Source organism: Giraffa tippelskirchi, chromosome X (genome assembly GCF_054371585.1).
Source record: "Giraffa tippelskirchi isolate mGirTip1 chromosome X, T2T-mGirTip1v1.2.pri, whole genome shotgun sequence".
NCBI lineage: Eukaryota > Metazoa > Chordata > Mammalia > Artiodactyla > Giraffidae > Giraffa > Giraffa tippelskirchi.
The window spans coordinates 60,541,337-60,561,802 of record NC_137289.1 but is presented as its reverse complement, the minus strand read 5'-3'; the positions used below and the strand labels follow the sequence as shown (position 1 = coordinate 60,561,802).

At 40.8% G+C, this 20,466-nt stretch overlaps 1 protein-coding gene across 1 annotated transcript; it reads left to right on the top strand.

Annotated features, from left to right (window-relative positions):
• The first annotated feature begins 283 nt into the window (after window positions 1-283).
• Window positions 284-19,804, top strand: TNMD (tenomodulin). The gene is made up of 7 exons (XM_081563756.1): window positions 284-331; window positions 497-628; window positions 11,488-11,628; window positions 11,840-11,941; window positions 17,169-17,322; window positions 18,933-19,102; window positions 19,595-19,804. Exons 1-7 carry the CDS (start codon window positions 284-286, stop codon window positions 19,802-19,804), a joined length of 957 nt encoding a protein of 318 aa, XP_081419882.1.
• The last annotated feature ends 662 nt before the right edge of the window (window positions 19,805-20,466 follow it).

Sequence of the window (20,466 nt, the reverse complement as noted above, 5' to 3'; positions counted from 1 at the left end):
CAAACCAACCCCCAGGACAATAGTTTTCATTATAACCTTCTGTCTTTGCCATTCTGGATGGAATTCTGTGCACAGAAGTTATATACATATATGGGTATATCGGTGCAACAAATTGCAGCACAGGAGCCCCCTGGGCTCCCTCAGGCTCTGGTATGACATATTTGAGCCATATAAATTCAGCTTCTCCTCTGGCATCTGTTAGTCGACTCACTTGCAACTCCACCTCAGCAGTGGTCTCTCAGTCCTCTCAAAGCACGGAAAGAGTGGTGTGTGCTGAGAGACCATGGCAAAGAATCCTCCAGAGAACTGTGAGGACTGTCACATTCTAAATGTAAGTTGATTCATATTTTTTTCCCTTTTGAGCAGAAGCATGGCTTTACAGAGTTATCGTATTGCTATGTGAACATTAAAAAGTGAAATTAAAAGTGACTTTGATTATGGCTTGCATTTTTAAGGGCTATTGTTTATTGTTTTATTCTCTTTGTATTTTGCTTAGGCAGAAGCTTTTAAATCCAAGAAGATATGTAAATTACTTAAGATTTGTGGATTGGTATTTGGTATCCTCGCCTTAACTCTAATTGTCCTGTTTTGGGGGAGTAAGCACTTCTGGCCTGAGACACCCAAAAAAGTAAGTAAATGCACAAAGTTTCTGTTTTGAGTTCATTGAATTTAATTAGTGGTTGACATGTATATTACTCTGAAAATGCAAATCACTAAGTTTGTTTTGCATTTATTTTTTGGTGATGTGAAAAACTGAACCAAGATTTCAGTTCTCTCTTTTTTTGCCTAATTATTTTGGCAATGGAAAACAAAGATTTTTCTGCACTTCAGTTAGTAATGATAAGATGTAGAATTATCCATTCTTTTTTAATGCTTGGTTTTAAGGAGTTAAAGTTCCTCCTAGAAGAAAAATTCTTACTGTCAGAAAAAATAGTTTTCATCTTTCTTTCAATTATCTGGGCAGAAACTGATGGAAAAGTAATTATGCTACCACATAAGAAGAAACCACCAGAAATGGCAGCAAAGGATTTTCAGGGATTAAGTTTCTGACTTAATGCATCTGCTGTGAGGACAGGCAGCAAACTCCTTTTCAAAAGGAGTAATTCTCATACCTGAGTTCACATTTATTTGTGACTCAAAAAAAAAAAAAAAAACCAACTAGAGCTTTTCAGCTTCTCACCACGGGTTAGGGTTATGTTAGGGTTTAGCCACAGTTGTTGCTGTCCCAGTGAGATAGTAATGCCACAAAGTAGAAAAGTGACATCAAGTCATTAATCACAGATATTTCAGAATGCTTCTGATATTAGGGTTATTTAGTGAAGCTTAGCAGGCCATTGTTGTTGATATTAGTGTATCTCAGTGTTATTGTTACTCCTGGGCTCATACACAATGAGCAAGTTTAGCTGTGACTCAAAGAAAATCATAGCCCCTTCATGCCAACAATTTCCATTTGAAAGAGAATTAATTAATTTACAAGCTGTAAAGTGTGAAGATGGTTTTCTGGCTTTATCACATTTTTTCTTTCAGGATGTGGGATGTTGCTGTTGTTACCACTGTTATTATTTGCTAGCAGACATAGGAAAGGAAAGGCACATATCCAGGAGGCAGGATGAAATAATGGGGAAGGGAGGAAGAAAATAATGGGTTGTTATGAACCATTAGGTGGCTTCCCCAGTGACTCAGCGATAAAGAATCCACCTGCAATGCAGGAGATACAGAAGGCGCAGGTTTGATCCCTGGGTAGGGAAGATCCCCTGGACGAGGGCACAGCAACCCACTTCAGTATTCTTGTCTGAAAAATCCCATGGACAGAGGAGCCTGGTGGACTACAGTCCATGGGGTCACAGAAAGTCGGACACAACTGAAGTGACTGAACATGAACCATTACGAGCCAAAGGAGTGATAGGAGCAAAGAGGAAATAATATGGATTAATAAGGAAGGACCCCGGGGGTGTAGAAAACAGGAAGTCAGCTGGAAAGTGAAAAGTGAAAGTAAAAGTCGCTCAGTCGTGTCCGACTCTTTGCAAGCCCACTGACTATACATTCCATGGAATTCTCCAGGCCAGAATGCTGGAATGTGTAACCTTTTCCTTCTCCAGGGGATCTTCCCAACCCAGGGATTGAACCCAGGTCTCCCACATTACAGGTGGATTCTTTACCAGCTGAGCCAAAAGTCAACTGGACAAGTGTCTTAAAAAAAAAATAGAGAAGTAAGACATAGCAACCTTTGGATTCTTCACCTCTGCTGCCATACTGACTTTCATTTAAGTCCCAGGGGCTACCTTATCAAGTTTAAGCAAGAGAGAGAATAGTGAACTTTCTTTGCTTGTTTTTTTTTATACCTTATTCCAGAAAGGATTTTTTGCATCATCCATTGCATATAGTTAGCCCTTTCTCTTATCATTCTCACTGTTCTCTGCTTCTCAACTCTTTCTGTTCACGTGTTTTTCTAGAGAAGCCATCTAACATTGGGGCTAGCAAAGTCAGCAAAGCAATTGAGATCAGAAAAGAAACAGTAAATAAATAAGAGTGCCAAGATACATTCTGATCCAATTTTGCTATTACATAACTCATTCCCAAGGTGACACGCTGCCCCACAAATTGAATCCTGGGTCCTCTTGACAATTACAGATGGGCTAGAGGAGAATTGGGCTTCTCCGGTGGCTCAGAGGTAAAGAATCCAGCTGCAATGCAGGAGATGCAGGAGATACAGTTTCATTCCCTGGGTTGGGAAGATCCCCTGGAGGAGGGCATGGCAACCCACTCCAGCATTCTTGCCTAAAGAATCCCATGGGCAGAGGAGACTTGTGGGCTACAGTTCCTAGGATCTCAAAGAGTTGGACACGACTAAAGTGACTGAGCACGAGCATGAGAGGAGAATAAACCGTGCGTCCTTCATGACCATAATGTACTTAGCTGGGTGTAGTCAGTCACTAGCCCTTTTGACCACCAATACGTATCTGCCTAAATATGGGGCTATATAACTTTTCTGGTTTTATTGTAGCCACTGTAATTGCAAATCTTATTCTGAAAAAGTCTGCATTTTCCTAAACTTACAGTGTCATTTGTCTCAGTGTAATTATAAATGACTAGGTGGGGACCTTGCTTTTATCTAGCAAGGTGTCAAGCTCACTAACAGAGCCCGTGGTCACCTCTGCTTTTGTATTATATCATCTTTGCTTCTCACTCCAGTTCGCTTTTGAATGCAATCCTGTGATTTCCTCAAACCAAATGTCAAACTTTGTCACTGTGGGCACAGATGAGGTGGGATATGTTACCAAATACAGTTTATCAAAAACCAAATCTCTCAAGAAGTAATCCATCTGAGTATGTAACTTTTTAGCAAAGGGCTTCTCAGAAATGAACGCAAAGCAATGTGGTAAAAGATAATAAATAGGTGTCTCCTGGGGTAACTTTTTCTACCATGAACAAAGGTTGTTTGTTCTCCATTCCAATGGGGAGTTGTGATTTATTGCCTTTGATATTGAAGTCCAGGCCTTACCCCAGAAGACCAGGCTAGGCCCACTGCAAACCGAGAAACCAGTTGGAGATGTGAATGCTCCACTAAGTCCACTACCTTCAATTCCCAGACAAAGAGCCCCAGGGAACATCTAGGTTTCCAATGGCTAGGGCTGCCAATAAGGCTGCCTCAGAAAGGACTTAACAAATGCTGGGAAGTGAACAGAAGTCAGATTAGTCTTGGAAGAAGATTTGTGGAGGAAGATGATCCAGGCATCTTGCACAAATTAAAGAAGCTTTCCTTAAGAGTATGGCCTGGCAAGAAACAGCAGTTAGCAGATGAAAACCCAAGCTCTTCTGGACTTTCCTTTACCAGACTGTGGGACCTATGGAGTCTGTGGGGCCCTTGGTGGAGAGAACCGGTGATGCTGTTGTGCTCATCGATGACAGTGATGTGTTTGGCATCCCAGGACTCCCTCCAAGTTGTTAATGTTTGCTCCTCTAGCCTCCAACCACACCTCCTTTTTATTTTGCTTTTTGACATTTGCTTATAATAAAGTGTTTATTTAACATTCTACATCTGATGTTGACATCTCCATGCCAGCAAGTTCACCCCTCCTCCTCCCGTTACCTCCCACCTTGATGGGGACAAAAGATTCAGATATTTTTTAAAGGGTCAAAAAGATAGCTTTTTATTTCAAAGACTATAAGGAAGGCAACACAAAGAATGTATTATAGCAATACTAATGACATCAGGTGATTGTATTCTTTTTTTTTTTGAAAACTGTCAAGCCTAAGAAAATTTGTAGAATAGCACAATCAACCCCTATATCTGCTTCATCTAGAGTTACCAATTATCATTTTGCCACAATTACATAATTTCTTTATATCTATCTATACTTGTAAAGTATTATTCTTATTATTACAGGGTAATTTGAGAATAAGTTTCATTCACCACGAATCAGTTCTAATGAGGTGGATGAAACTGGAGCCTATTATACAGAGTGAAGTAAGCCAGAAAGAAAAACACCAATACAGTATACTAACGCATATATATGGTATTTAGTCAATCGGTAAAGATAACCCTGTACGCGAGACATCAAAAGAGACCCAGATAAATAGAACAGTATTATGGACTCTATGGGAGAGGGCGAGGGCAGGATGATATGGGAGAATGGCATTGAAGCATGTAAATTATCACATGTGAAACGAATCGCCAGTCCAGGTTCAACTCATGGTACAGGGTGCTCAGGGCTGGAGCACCGGGATGACCCAGAGGGATGGGATGGGGAGGGACGTGGAAGCGGGGTTCTGGAAGGGGAAAACATGTACACCCATGGTGGATTCATGTCAATGTATGGCAAAACAGATACAATATTGTAAAGTTAAAAAAAGATCCAGATTTTTTGTCTGAAATGGGAAGTAAGCCATGATGGACTCCTTCTCTCCGCACACCTCAGGCATGAGCACATGCACACATAACAGAGAGAGAGGAAGGGATGAAAATAAAGTGAAACAAGGAAGACTAACTTTGAGAGAACTGTGCACTCCCTTACAGGCTACAGATCCCCAACCCACAGCCACATATAGAAGCCACTGGAGCTGAATGAAAGCCAGTCAATTGAGTTCTTTATTCAGCTTTCTTAAACCAAGCAGAGGGCACCTATTCAGTCTTAGAGGTCTCAAGAGGGCATCACTAGGCTCCACTTCATGCAGTGACTGCCCAGCCATCTTTGAAGCAGATTCCCTAGAGAAACAGTCTTGCTTAAGGCTCCCTGTATTACACATTGAACTTGAAACAAGGAGAAATCACCTCCCCAGCTAATTCATTCAATATGGAGAAAACAAGGCAGAAAAGTCTCAGCTTTTAAACCAACAGTTGATAGATATAGCACAGACTTTGTAGCCTATCCTCCCTCCAATCCTTTGTAGAATGAGGCAGAAGAATAATAAATTAAATAAGTGAAAGGCTGCCCTTCCTGCCATATATAGGAACTGCCCGGTGACTTTAGGGCTATTCGGAAAGCCTAAGTCCTAAGGCCCACACAGCAATCCACAGATTCCTAGGGATGTCCCCTCAGCTCCTGCATACAAACAGGATGAGATGAGAAGGGTTAGGATAGGTGAGCATCTGTCTGCCCTCCCCCTCACCTCAACTGCAGATGACAATTCAAAGAGTTTCACTCAGGGCTGCAAGCCCAACAGCATCCTAGCCTGAAAATTCTTTGCTCAGAGAAAGCACTTTCCTTATAAGTCAGGATCTGGCTTTTTTGTGCCTATTTCTCTAATACTAGTATTGGCCAGGGGCCAACTTTCTTCATTTCCCCTTCTAGGCACATGGGGGATACAACTTTCTTCCCTGAGTTTCCTGGGTTTTCCACAGTTTGGTGGGTGAAATGTGGGTCTGGAGAAGCATTTCATCCTCTCAAGTGAAAGATGGAGATGGAGCTGGAATCTCTTTAGCAGGGGGACTGAACTTTACCAGATGGTGGCATGTCAGCATTGTAAAATTTTATTTTCCTCCCAAACCATGCAAAAGCAAAGTCCACCATTGTCTAGAAACTGTCTTGAGCCAGCTCTTACTCTGTGTTGTTGAGGGTCTGCATCAATCACGTAGGTTAGGACTCTGGCTACTAGGAACACATTTGTATTCAGTCTCCTTATTCTCCTAAGGCAGCATTGCTGGCAAATCACATGGTACCAGCCAGGAAAACCCTAGGTCTTCAAAGGGAGCTGTCCTTTAGTGGCTAAGAGAGGGGCTGTGGCTACTGTAAGGAAGTAGCCCAGGAATCAACAGGTAGCAGTAGTTCAACAGTTCAGCTTGACCACTGTCAACCACATCTGAAAAGAACTGATTGTGTCAAACTACTGTATATAAACTAGATTAACAACAAGAACCTACTGTATGCACAGGGACATATTCTATATATTCTATATCTTGTATATATATATTCTATATCTTGTAATAACCTATGATGGAAAAGAATCTAAAAAGCTGAATCACTTTCCTGCACATCTGAAACTAACACAACATTGTTAGTCATAGCTACCAGTCTATCAGTTGGTGGCTCAGTCATTCGTGTTCGACTCTTTGCGACCCCATGGCTTGTAGCCCACCAGACTCCTCTGTCCATGGAATTTTCCAGGCAAGAATAATGGAGCAGGTTGCCATTTCCTACTCCAGAGGATAAAATCAACTATGCTTCAATTAAAAAAGACAATTAATTTTGTCGACTATTCAACGTTGCATCTGGCAAGGGGTGGGAAATAAAGATGGTACCCAAGCCTCCAGAGGCATTTGGTGACTTATCCAAAGTCACACAGCTTGTAAGTGGCAGAGTTGAGGCTAGGACTAGAAACTGGTCTAGAGATTATTTCCACTATTCTTCAGCTGCATTTAAGAATAAGGAGTGGTAAGCGTAGTGGGTAGGAAAAACTTCCAAGTCAGCTTGAATCTCTAGATGAAAGAAATGTGTTTTTTTTTTTCTTTTTGAAAAAGAGGAATGTCTGTGCTGCCTAGCCAATTTTTTTTCAGGGGTGAGAACTGGTGATTGAAGATGCAGAAGTCCAATTTTGCATAAGAAACAATGTGTCTGCTCTGTGTTAGTTAAAGAAATACCCAGAGGCCCTTTAATTCCCACAGGCTAGTTCAGTAATAACATGGCACAATGCATTCTTTTCCCTTCCTTCCAGCCTAACACCTGTTAGCCAGCTATTCTGAGCATGTATTTCACCTTTGGAGGGTGTACCTCATAAACAGACAGTAAAGAAGGACGGTGGAGAGAAGAACAGCTAGATTAATCACAGGCTACAGAAAACAAACCTAAGCCAAATGTCCTCAAATACTTTTTCAGGACAAGCTAAAGCTACTTGCCCCCAAACAGATCCAACACACTGAGGTCTCAGGCAGCTTCACTCTTTATAAAAAGCTGTTTTTTTTTTTTCCTGATCTCAGAGATTGTCACAAATGGAGGCCAGAAAACACAGCAAACTGTGAAAGGGGGATGTTAGGGCTCATTTGCTGTCTAAGTGGGGGATTTAACCAGACTGAGGAAAGAATTCCTGGGCAAGGAAGAGAAATGAGTCTGTGTTTTCTCCATGTTTTATCACTGCACTCCTCTTATATCCCTCACTCCTTGGACTTCACCTTACATCTATCTCACTTTACTTCTGAGTCATATCCCATCCCATTGGTTTACCTGTCCCACTCCAGTGTTCTGGTCCTTGATATTTGAGATCAGCCTTACCTGTGGATGGAGCTGGAGCCCATTTGAGTGGTGCAAGAAAGATGCCCTTAAAATATCTCTTATTCTCGTTGCCATTGTGTTTAAAATCCACCAGTAGTAATTCTTTCCTTTGAGTTAAGTATCAAACTCAATGTTTTAAACAAATGCCCATCCCTAATATCTTAGTGTGAGATCATTTGCCAGATCGATTTCTTTGATATAAGGTATCAGAAAAACCACGAAATTCCTAGATGTCTAGACAGGAGACAGAGGAATAGAGGGAGATGGGAAGAGGAGGAAGGGCTAGAAAGGCACGAAAGGAACAGGATATAAAAAGTATACAAAAGGGAAGCTAGAAGCACCAAAGGTTAACTTGCCCTAATTTGCCAGTTTGGCAGAAGTGTTCTTATCATACTCTGACCCTGCTCTGTCCTTCCTGGAATAAAGCTGACTTGGAGGCAGTCTGGAATGAGCTACGAGGAGCCCACTCACACTTCTCTCAGACAAGTCATACTCTCTCTGCTTTAGTTTACACCCAGAGTGGACAAAATCATTTATTTCTTCATCTCCAGAAAGACCCTTAGCCCCTTAGCCAGTGAGCTTAGTAGAAAGAAAAGTACTTCTAAAGCCAAAGGCATGAGCTCAGTCTTCATATGGGCCAGTTAAGCAATGTGCTCCATGGGGACTCGGACGAGACAGTATGTCTGGATTCGCTCAAGCTCATCCCTAAGCAGTCCAAAGTGGGCCACCAGCATCATCTTCCTAGACAAAGGACAGTTTGTTCCAAAAGGACACCTTTGATAATGGAATTCCATCTGAGTGAATATATAGCCCCCACCTCCCACCCAGAATTCACATATAAATGAAGTCATTCTGATCCCACTATCATTAACAAAAAGGCAACATGCTGGTTAATAATTACAATCAGAATGGACACCTCTTCCCCCAACAACAGCAACAACAACAACAGAACTCTTTGAAAGAATGCTGAAAATAATCAAGATCTGCTGAGCTTGGCAGTTTCCAATAGTTTTCAGCTAGCAAGGTGTCCAAGTGAAGTGCATTGCCAACAGTGCAGGAAAATTCATTCCACAGAAGTACACTGAAATCCTAAATGTCACCAGTATGGTTCCATAGTCTTCTCCCAATGATTGAAAATACAGCCTGTATTTTCTCTTTTGCCCAGGTAGGCAGCGTTCCAACATCCCCTAGTCTCTAACCTCATTTTTCCATGCAATAATCCATCAGTTGTGCTACTGATGAAACAAACACCCCACCCCACACCCCCAGTGACTGGTGGTGTTGACATTCGTCTCAGCAATGGATAGTATTTCTAAAGAAATTCCCCCCCTGTTGGGAGATCTGACAAGGCTGAATCTGCATTAGATGCCTCTCTCCTCTACTTAGGTCAGGCCCACTGAGAGCTCAATTTGTTGCCATAAAGTAGAAGTTTCTCGGGCTGGCCGCAGAGCTGCAACTCAGAACAAATTTATAACTAGAAGCAAATAATAAGTCTACGGGAATTTGCTACCTGTCACAAACCAAGTCAGACTCACTATGTTAACTCTGCAGTTGCTGGAAAGTTCCAAACAGTGTTTTCCTTCCCCTTTTAAAATGTTGTCTTTTAAAAGACCTTGCCAATGCTCAAAATCTCTTTAGGAAGACAAGAATTTGCCATTGGTGGGAAAAATGTATTCAACAAATATTTCAGCTCTGACCATGTCCACGTTACTGTAGGGTAGCAAAGAGGTAACTATCATTCTCTCTTGCTTTCTTATTCAGTGACTAAATCAACTTTTCACACTTGAGGTAACAGTGCTTCTACAAGCCCTTCCAACTTGTTTTTTTACTTGAAGTGGGGAAAATTTGACCAGGTTAATCTAACATTCAGTCACAGACACTGGCAGACATTAAAAAACAACCCAATCCAGTGCAAGCTCTAAAAGACTGCCGCTGGGAACAGAATCATTAGAAAGCAACGATGGCTCTGTGGAGACTTGCTTTTTTAGGCTTTCAGTTTACCAAATGCTTTTCACAAGGAAAAATGAATATGAAGAAATATGATAGCAAAAGGCCTCCTAACAACAGGGATAAGATAGATTTCCACATGGCACCATCAGGGCTGGCCTGGTTTTTGACAGCAAATTCCTTCAGGTTTTTCTTATGCTTCTAGCTGTAAACACATCTAGCTTCCCTGGTGGCTCAGCAGTAAAGAATCCGCCTGTAGTGTAGGAGACCCAGGTTTGATCCCAGGGTCGAGAAGATCGCCTGGAAAAGGAAACGGCAACCTACTCCAGGATTCGTGCTTAGAGAATTTCATGGACAGAAGAGCCTGGCAGGGTATAGTCCACAGGTTCGCACAGAGTCAGACACAACACAGAAACTAAACAACAACAACATAAACATGTCCTCAGTTATAAGCAATGGGCTTGTTAATAGACTGGGATACTCTATGGGCCTGGGCTTTTTGGTCCTTAGAAAGAGAATGGTCTCTTTTAGAGGTTAGCAGAGAGTCTGGGGTTTTGTTTCAACCACTCAGGAGTAATCTGATATTCAGCTTTGCCAAGGCGCTCTTCTTGGAAGATACCATATTACATAGTGCATATTACAATTTGTGGCTATTCAATTCTATATGCAGGAGAACCTGAAGACTTAAAGTCAGCTGAATCGAGTTTGGAAAAGAGAGCTCAGAAATAAGCTCAGTAGATTTTGTTAGCCCATAACAGAGAAGGTTAGGGGAAGGCAGTAAATGTTTCCCGGAGTTTAAAGGGCAAAAGGAAGCAGTTGAGGTCAGGGTAAGACTTTTACTTAATATTCACCAAAGACAATGATCTTCAGTGTTTAAAGAGGACCTATCCAAGACTGTTGAGGCAAAATTAAATCTCTGGGTAGATAAGTAGATAAAGAGCAATACCTAAGCATTCTAAATCTGTTCAAATCTCTTTCTCAGCCCTACTGAACTTCACAGGAAGAAAGTGGGTGACCCTTGAGTACTCAGAAAGGGAAGTGGTAGTTTAAAGAAGCAGTAGAGGTTTTTGACAGTTTGTCTGCTTACCATAAGGGAAAAGCACCTTACAGACTGCTTTGCAAAATATCATTTGCTATTTAGTCAAGGGTGCCAAGAAAAACTGTTGGAATTCTTAGTAATTAGTTCAACAACTTGGCTTGAATACAAAATACTAACTCTGAAGCAATCCCCAGATCAGCTCTAGTGCCAAAAAACACCTCACTTTAATCTCAAGTCTCAGAGAATTCCCAACAGCAAGCTCCTGAGGTGGCACCTCTCTACAAAGGCTCTGGAAAAAGAAGGTGCCCCAGATATTACCCAATTAAAGTGTCTTATGAACAAACATGCTTCCCTAGTGGCTCAGTGGTAAAGAATCCACCTGCAATGCAGGAGATGATCCCTGGATGGGGAAGATCCCCTGGAGGAGGAAATGGCCACCCACTCCGGTATTCTTGCCTGGAGAATCCCATTGACAGAGCAGACTGGCAGGCTATAGTCCGTGGGATCGCAAGAGTCAGAGACAACTTAGCTACTAAACCACCACCACCATGAATGGATATCTGTGCGTGTGTGTTAGGTCGCTTCAGTTGTGTCCGATTCCTTGTGATCCTGTGGACTGCAGCCTGCCAGGTTCCTCTGTCCATGGGATTCTCCAGGTAAGAATTCTGGAGTGGGTAGCCATTCACTCCTCCAGGGGATCTTCCTGACCCAGGGATCAAACCCAAGTTTCTTGCATCTACCTGCATTGGTGGTCATACTGAGTATCTTACAGCTTGTTTTCCTTTATTCTCCCAGACATATGACATGGAGCACACTTTCTACAGCAATGGAGAGAAGAAGAAGATTTACATGGAAATTGATCCCATTACCAGAACTGAAATATTCAGAAGTGGAAATGGCACTGATGAAACATTGGAAGTACATGACTTTAAAAATGTAAGTTGGATGTTTTTCCCCTAAGTCTTCCCACTTAAAATATTAGAACACTTGAGTCAGGTTAAAAATAGCCTGTAGCCTCCATTTAATTTATAAGAGAAAGCTTTCCTTTTGAATTCAAATTTTGCCAGCCTGGGGCCCTGACAAATCATGACACTCATTAATTGTGGCTATTTCAGGAAGTTTTCTTATTTTTTTGTCTGTTTTATAGGGATACACTGGCATTTACTTTGTAGGTCTTCAAAAATGCTTCATCAAAACCCAGATTAAAGTGATTCCTGAATTTTCTGAACCAGAGGAAGAAATAGATGAGGTATGTAAGAATAATAGTAGTAGTAAAAGCCATAATTTGTTGGGGACTAATTATGTATCAGACTTTGTACTAAATGCTTTTCTCTTATTTGATGCTCACAGTGATCCTATAGACAGGTACTATTATTGTCCCCATTTTCAGATCTGAACCAAAAGGTAACTTGCCCAGTGTTACACAGTTAGAGAAGAGCAGATAGGGATCTTGAACTCAGATCTTTCAAAAACTAAAGTTCATGCTTTTAGGTCCAACATTGTACTTCTCTTTTTTTTAGTTTTAGTTTTTTTTTAACTTTTTATATTATATTGTAGTACAGTTGATTAACAGTGTTGTATAGTTTCAGGTGTACAACAAAGTGATTCAGTTATATATATACATATATCTATTATTTTTCAAATTGTTTTCCCAATTAGGTTGTTACAGAATATTGAGCAGAGTTCCTTGTGCTATAGAGTAAGTCCTTGTTGGTTTTCCATTTTAAATATAGCAGTATGTACATGGCAATTCCAAACTCCCTAACTGTCCCTTGCCCCCTGGTAAACATAAGTTCATTCTCTAAGTCTGAATCTGTTTCTATTTTGAAAATAAGTTTATTTGTATCATTTTTTTAGATTCTTTGTATAAGTGATGCCATGATATTTCTCTTTCTCTCTCTGACTTACTTCACTCAGTAAATTCTCTAGGTCCATCCATGTTGCTGCAAATGGCATTACTTCATTTTTAATGACTGAGTAATATTCCACTGTATATATGTACCACATCTTCTCCATCCATTCATCTTTCGATGGACATTTAGGTTGCTTCCATATCTTAGCTATTGTAAATAGTGCTGCTATGAACATAAGGGTGTATATTCTTATATATATTATAATAACTTACATATATATATACATATATATATATCTGAATGACTTTGCTGTACACCTGAAACTAATACAACATTGTAAATCAACTATACTTCAATAAAAATTAAAAATTAACTTAAGGATAACAGCCATTAACATTATGTACATTTGCTTCCAAACCAAAGATTTCTGGTAAGAGTGGTGAGCTAGAGGAACAAAATCAATCCTGCCAAATCAAAAGTCCCATGGCTACTTTGGATTCTTGCTGCTTTTGTCACACTGTGACATTCACCTGTTCTAAAGATTTTAATTCAACACTACTATATATAAAATAGATAACCAAGGACATACTGTATAGCACATAGAACTCTTCTGAATATTATGTGGCAGCCTGGATGGGAAGGGAGTTTGGGGGAGAATGGATACATGTATATATGTGGCTGAGTCCCTTGGCTGTTCACCTAGAACTATTACAGCATTGTTAATCGACTATACCCCAATGCAAAATATAAAAGTTTAAAATAAGAAATAAAGATTTCAGTTCAACACCACCATATATAAAATAGATAACCAACAAGGACCTACTGCATAGCACAGAGAACTATACTCAATATCTTGTAATAATTTAAATGTATAGCTGAATCACTTTACTGTACACCTGAAAGTAACACCACATTGTAAATCATCTATATTGCTATTGCTCGTGCGCTCAGTCATGTCCGACTCTCTGCGACCGCATGGACTGTAGGCCTGCCAGGCTCCTCAGTCTGTGGGATTTCCCAGGCAAAAATACTGCGGTGGGTTGCCATTTCCTTCTCCAAAGGATCTTCCTGACCCAGGGATTGAATTCACATCTCTTGTGTCTCCTGCATTGGCAGGTGGGTTCTTCATGACTAAGCCACCAAGGAAGCCCCAAATCAACTATACTTCAATAAAAAATAAATAAAAATAAAATTAAGGGACTTCCCTGGTGGCTTGGATGGTAAAGAATCTGCCTGCAATGTGGGAAACCCAGGTTCGATCCCTGGGTCAGGAAGATACCCTGGAGTAGGAAATGGCAGCCCACTCCAGTATCCTTGCCTGGAGATTTCCATGGACTGAGGAGCCTGGCAGGCTACAGTCCACGGAGTTGCAAAGAGAGGGACATGACTGAGCGACTAACACTGGTGGTCTAGTGGCTAAGACTCCAGGCCCCCAATTCCAGGGGCCTGAGTTCCATCCCTGGTCAGGCAACTAGATCCCACATGCCACTACTAAGACCCAGCACAGCCAGGTAAATAAATATTTAAAAATTAAAAAATATTTCAGTTCATTCATCTTACCATTTTATGCTGGGCTGCTAATGGAATAATCTATCCTTAATATTACTAAGAAAAGAAAAAGCAAAGAAAGTGAGAAGTACAGTGTAATACAAATTCTCTGAAAGCACACTCCAAGGTCAGTGTAAGATAACCTAGGGCATCAGTGCAACAGCTTAGTGGCCCTTGTAGGCCTAGTGGGAGATGGAGGATTATTGCTTAAAATACAGCCATCAGTGAAGCCTAGGAGACTCTTCATTTTTCCATGATATTCTGACAATAATTATGGTATGTTGCTGTCAGTGGAGGAAGGGGGGAACCTTAGCTAAGGACGTATTGTGACTATAGCCAGAAGAAACAAATGGGTTGGGTTGGTTTTCTTAGTGCTTAACTGGCAAATCTAAAATGAAATTATGCCGATAGCACAGTGACCACTCTATGTACTATAAATATCTCTTTCTTTTTCTTCTCTCTCTCCTAGGTTCTTTTACATTTTTCTCTTGCCCAACTCTCTCCATCTTAATTCTCGTCTACCCATTTATCTTTATCTTTTACTTTTCTTATTATTTGGGGGGATGAGGTGGTGTGGGGATCATTTTTACTTTCCATTATCCAAGTCTCATGGTTGTCACTGGCTCCTACAGACACGCTATTAGTCTCCTTATGTCCAGAGAAGTTACAGACGCTGGTTCCTAGAATTTCCAAGAAAAGGATTTCCCCCAAAGACGATGCTATGTTCCCAAGGTCTATGGCAAGTGAAAAGTTTGGGAGTTTTTTTTTTTTTTTTTTTTTTAAAATAAGCCTAATTTGGATGCTTCCCTAGTGGCTTAAATGGTAAAGAGTCTGCCTGCAATGCAGGAGACCCAGGTTCAATCCCTGTGTCGGGAAGATCCCTGGGAGAAGGGGATGGCAACCCACTCCAGTATTCTTGCCTGGAAAATCCCACACACAGAGGATCCTGGCGTGCCCCAATTCATGAGGTCACAAAAAGTCGGACATGACTGAGCTAATAACACACACTCAATTTGGATGCATCTGAGGAACAGAGCAACTTCTAGGATATTAGAGACTACTATAGGAGGCAAGAGTAAGATAAAAGGAGAAATGAATAAGATAAAAATCTATTATATCTGATATCGCATGCTGCTTTTTACAGAAAATAATGTAAGCCTTTGAGTTGGGCCAGCCAACAATGACATTCCACACTGACATGACAAGATTTCTTTTCTGAAAAAGTTAAAGGCAGGGACTTCCCTGGTAGTCCAGTGGTTAAGACTCTGCACTTCCACTGAAGGGGGCATGGATTCAATCCCTAGTCAGGGAACCAACTTTCCACATGTGGTGCTGCCACCCAGAAAAGTTAAAGGCAAAAGCACATAATGTCTCATTTTGGCCATAATTTATTCTTCAGTTAATTCTGCCAGATTGTCTAAACAACGCAAGCATTCATCTCATGATAGTGAAATTGCTTTGTCTTCAAGAAAATCCTATTTTTTATACTCAGGCTACAGATTTTTTTATGAGACAAATTTGTGGTCCTGAATGACAAAAACCCTTTATTTTGTACTTCCCTCACCATTGCATCCATAGTTTGTACATGTTAAACATGCAGAGCAGATACATAAATAGCCCTGATTTTGCTAACAAAGCTAGTCAGTGTACCAACCTCATTCTATACAGTCCCTTTCAATGCATACCAAGGTCTTTACAGACTCCAGGGCAAAGGAGCTAAGATGAAGAGTTTTAAATAACTAGGAGAAAAATTACACATAGCCATATTTCAAAGAATAAAAACAGTGAAACCATGAAACTAGAAAGAAACAAAAGAGAAAGGCAAAAGCCTAATTAAGAGTACAGGGTAAAGTGTCAAAGCCCAAGAGACAAATGATTAAGAGATAAGTATACCGGACTTCCTTGGTGGCGCAGTAGCTAAGACTGCACACTCCCAATGCAGGGGGCATGGGTTCGATCCCTGGTCAGGGAACTAGATCCCACATGTTGCAACTAACAGTTTGCATGCCTCAAAGAAGATCAAAGATCTTGTGTGACATAACTAAGACCTGATGCAGCCAATAAGTAAATTTAAAAAAATATATGTTTAAAAAGAGCTAGGTATACAAGACAACTACTTCCGACATTATAAACAGAAAAGAAGGTAGTATTCTTGACAATAAAAAAAAAGGCTGCCTAAATAAACAACATTCTTTCAGACAAACTCCAAGCATCTAGAATGAAAGGAGTAAAACAGTACTAAGGGCATTGTAGTCACAAGTTAGAGACTTGACTTCAAAACAAACAAACAAAAAATAAAGACATCTTTGGTACTACAATTATACCATTAACAGGTAACCTTGAAAACCAAAATATTAGGTCCTGGTGCTACATAACTGATTTCACCAATTTGGATTATAAAGAGTGTTTTTCAGCTTGAGATCAAATTCAGCTTGCAATGCTAGTCATAAACCTGAAATAAGGCAGGCACTCACAACATCCAAGGGGTTCCCCCATGGGTCAACAGGTAAAGAATCTGCCTGCAACGCAATCAACACAGGACATGCAGGCTTAGTCCCTGGATCAGGAAGATCCCCTGGAGGAAGGCAGGGCAACCCACTCCAGAATTCTTGCCTGAAGAATCCCATGACTGAGGAGCCTGGTGAGATACAGTCCATGTGGTCACAAAGAGTTAGACACGACTCAAGTGACTGAGCATGCACACACAACATCCATTTAAAAGAAGACAAACATAAATCACTCAGGGTTCCAGAAGGCCAAATTAAAACATACTTTGGCCCAGTGAGAGACCCAGAAAATGACGGAGAGCCTTCCTGACTTTAAGAGAAATTGAGCAGAGAAGGCTCCTGTTTCAGTGAGCAGACTTACTGTTAGAGGGGAGAAGGAGGAACCAGTTGTTAACTCTCCCAAGGGCACCTACTGTATGCATGGCACAGAGCTACTTCACAGGAAGCTCTGGGACTGTAATTATTATTCAGACTCGAAATATGGTGTTTTTCAGTATCCCATAATGTCTCACCCACTTTATTAATTTCTCTGCCTGTCCCCCCACCCTGAACTACTTTCTTCTCTCAGAATGAAGAAATTACCACAACTTTCTTTGAACAGTCAGTGATTTGGGTCCCAGCAGAAAAACCTATTGAAAACCGAGATTTTCTTAAAAATTCCAAAATTCTGGAGATTTGTGATAATGTGACCATGTATTGGATCAATCCCACTCTAATAGCAGGTATGGCTTCCCCCTCCTCCTCTTCCTCCTCTTCATCCTCTGCTTTCCAAAGTCAGTAATGGGTTAATGTTACCAGCATTCAGAGACTACATTTCTAGGAAAACAAATGATAAGCTTGCATCTTCTTAGATGAAACTGTATATGCTGATGGCCAGTGAGGAGGAGATTTTTCACAGCCAAGTTATAAATCAGATAAATTAATGCTGACAGGCTATTAAATATCCCATCAAAGGTAATGCCACCCCAATGTGAGCAGTGATAGAAAAAAGCTAATATGTCTCTCTTTGTACATCTATATTCATTGCAGTCAGGCTACCAAACTATGGCTCAAACCACTGTTTGCCCAACCCAAGAACAGAGGAGAGAAAAGCCAAAACAATGCCCTATTGTCTCAAGAAGGATTTTCTATGTCAAATGGTGGCATTCTCCTCAGAAGAAAGGATGGTCACTGCAATACCAATTTCTTTGTGACTATTTTAGGAATCAGTATAAAAGCAATTGGATGCTAAAGGTCCAGAGTTAAACACTCCAGATCTCAACTTCCAGTCAGCCCACAGAGAGGGCAAATGTCCCTGGACATCTTATTCTGCCTAACTAGCTTAGAATTTGGCCTCCCTCATTCTGGACAGCATAGATTACTATATTGCCCAAGAGAGAAGGATGTAATCAATGTGGGCATCTATTGGTACTCTTTGGCCTTAAAAAAAAAGCAACTAGATGCAATTGTGGTTTCCTGGATTGGGCACTACAACTTCTGCTTCGACATCCTTCTCCTAAATGATGTTAGTGGAGATAATGATGACATTTGAGTAAAGTTTGTAGTTTAGTTAATTTTATTGTACCTATAAACGGCTTCCCTGGTGGCTCAGTGGTAAAGAATCTGCCTGCCAATGCCTGCAATGCAGGAGACGTGGGTTCAATCCCGGGTCAGGAAAATCCCCTGGAGAAGGGCATGGCAACCCACCCCAGTATTCTTGCCTGGGAAATCCCATGGACAGAGAAGCCTGGTGGGCTACAGTCCATGGGATTGCGAAGAGTCAAACACAACTTAGCGACTAAACAACAACAACACTTTGTACCAATGCTAATTTCTTAGTTATGCTTATTATACTGTGGTTATATAAAATGTTAACCTTAGGGGAAATTGGGTGAAAAGATATACAGAGACTCTGTACCACCTTAGCAACTCTTCTGTAAATCTAAGCTAATTTCTAAATACAAAGTTTAATAAAAAATATTTAACACAGAAAAGAGAAGGGATGAGGAGGGAGGACAGAAGACACTATATCAAATCAGGCAACCAAAAAACTACCATGAGTAAAATCATTCTGGGAGACACCAAAGTTCCCTGCCCTCAATTTTTAATTTAACATGCCAGTAAGGCAAAACAGTAAGTGTTTGATGCCAAATGAGCAAAGGTGTCTGTGTACATAGGAATGGTCAGATTTCTTTTGGAAGACCTCCTTAAAATGTCAGCTGCAGAATCCTGGAAAAGTGGTTCATGCATACCTAAATGAGGACAGTGAGAAGACACAATGAAAATCTCTATCCCCAAATGCTAGTCCCCCAAGCAAAGCGGTTGCATCACAACTTTGTGTGTATTACCTTAGTTTCAGAGTTACAAGACTTTGAGGAGGATGGTGAAGACCTTCACTTTCCTACCAGTGAAAAAAAAGGCATTGAACAAAACGAGCAATGGGTGGTCCCTCAAGTGAAGGTGGAGAAGACCCGTCACGCCAGACAAGCAGCAAGTGAGGAAGAACTCCCAATCAATGACTATGTGAGTTCTGTGCACGTTATTCTTATTTAGAGGAAAAACAAAAAGCCTTCACAAACCTCACTACCTCTCAGATCAAAGTCACTGAAAGGAGAATCATCATTGTTTTAACAAAAAAAAAAGTGTTTAAGAAACTTGGAATACCTAAAAGGCTCATTCAAAATCAATCTTGTCAATATCTCGCAATAAATGATAATGGAAAGGAATATGAAAAAGAATATATATATATAAATATATGTATAATTGAATCACTTTGCTGTACAGAAAAAAATTAACACAACATTGTAAATCAACTCTATTTCAATAAAACTAAGTTTTAAAAAAAATTTTTTTAATTAAGAAAACTAAAATTAATCTTGATCTCGTCCATTGATATAGCTCCAAGATTAAGCTCAGGAACTTAATTACTCACCAGGCCCCAACTTCTATAGTTTTATATTCTTCCCCTGCTTGGTGAACCTCTTCCCCTCCAACACTGGTTTCTTCTTCTTTCAGACTGAAAATGGAATAGAATTCGACTCCATGCTGGATGAGAGAGGTTACTGTTGTATTTACTGCCGTCGAGGCAACCGCTACTGTCGCCGCGTCTGCGAACCTTTACTAGGTTACTACCCGTATCCATATTGCTATCAAGGAGGGCGGGTTATCTGTCGTGTCATCATGCCTTGCAACTGGTGGGTGGCCCGCATGCTGGGAAGGGTTTAATAGCAAGTCTGAGCTTGAGTGCTTAAACTTCTGGCAGCCAACATATAATAAGTGCATGCTATTCAATGAATTTCTGCCTATGAGGCATTTGGCTCCTGGTAGCCAGTACTCCGGGATTACTTGTAGGTAATTCTCTTCATGTTCTAATAAATTTCTACATCATCATCAATGGCCTGATTGCTGCTGAACACACTGGGTAAGTGTTTGCTAAGAATATTTCCTGCAACTGAATGGAGCAGATCTGCCTCACATGGAGGACAATGAAAACCTGCACTTCATCAGGTTTAGGGTGTAGGAAAGGGCAAAGCATAAGGATGCTCACGTATTGTATTTTACTGGGCTGCACTGAGAAAGTGGAAATAGGGGCTGATGATAAAATGGCCCCATAACTGATGCCTAAAACCATGTCCTTTTGTGCATACCCCAGTGTTTCATTATCTGGGAGACCTATTGTGGACTTACTTAAGCATCTCTTAAGCCGCTGGAGAGGCAGTGAGTCACAGCAGGCCAGCACTAAAATATTCCAAGTGCTCAGACTAAGCAGAGGAGAAAGCTAACCTAGCAAAAATGGTCCCAGGCTCTCCTCCTGTGAATAAGAGCTCAATTTTGGACAAATTCAACACTTTATATCTTCAGATATGACTTCTCTTTTAGATCAGTGT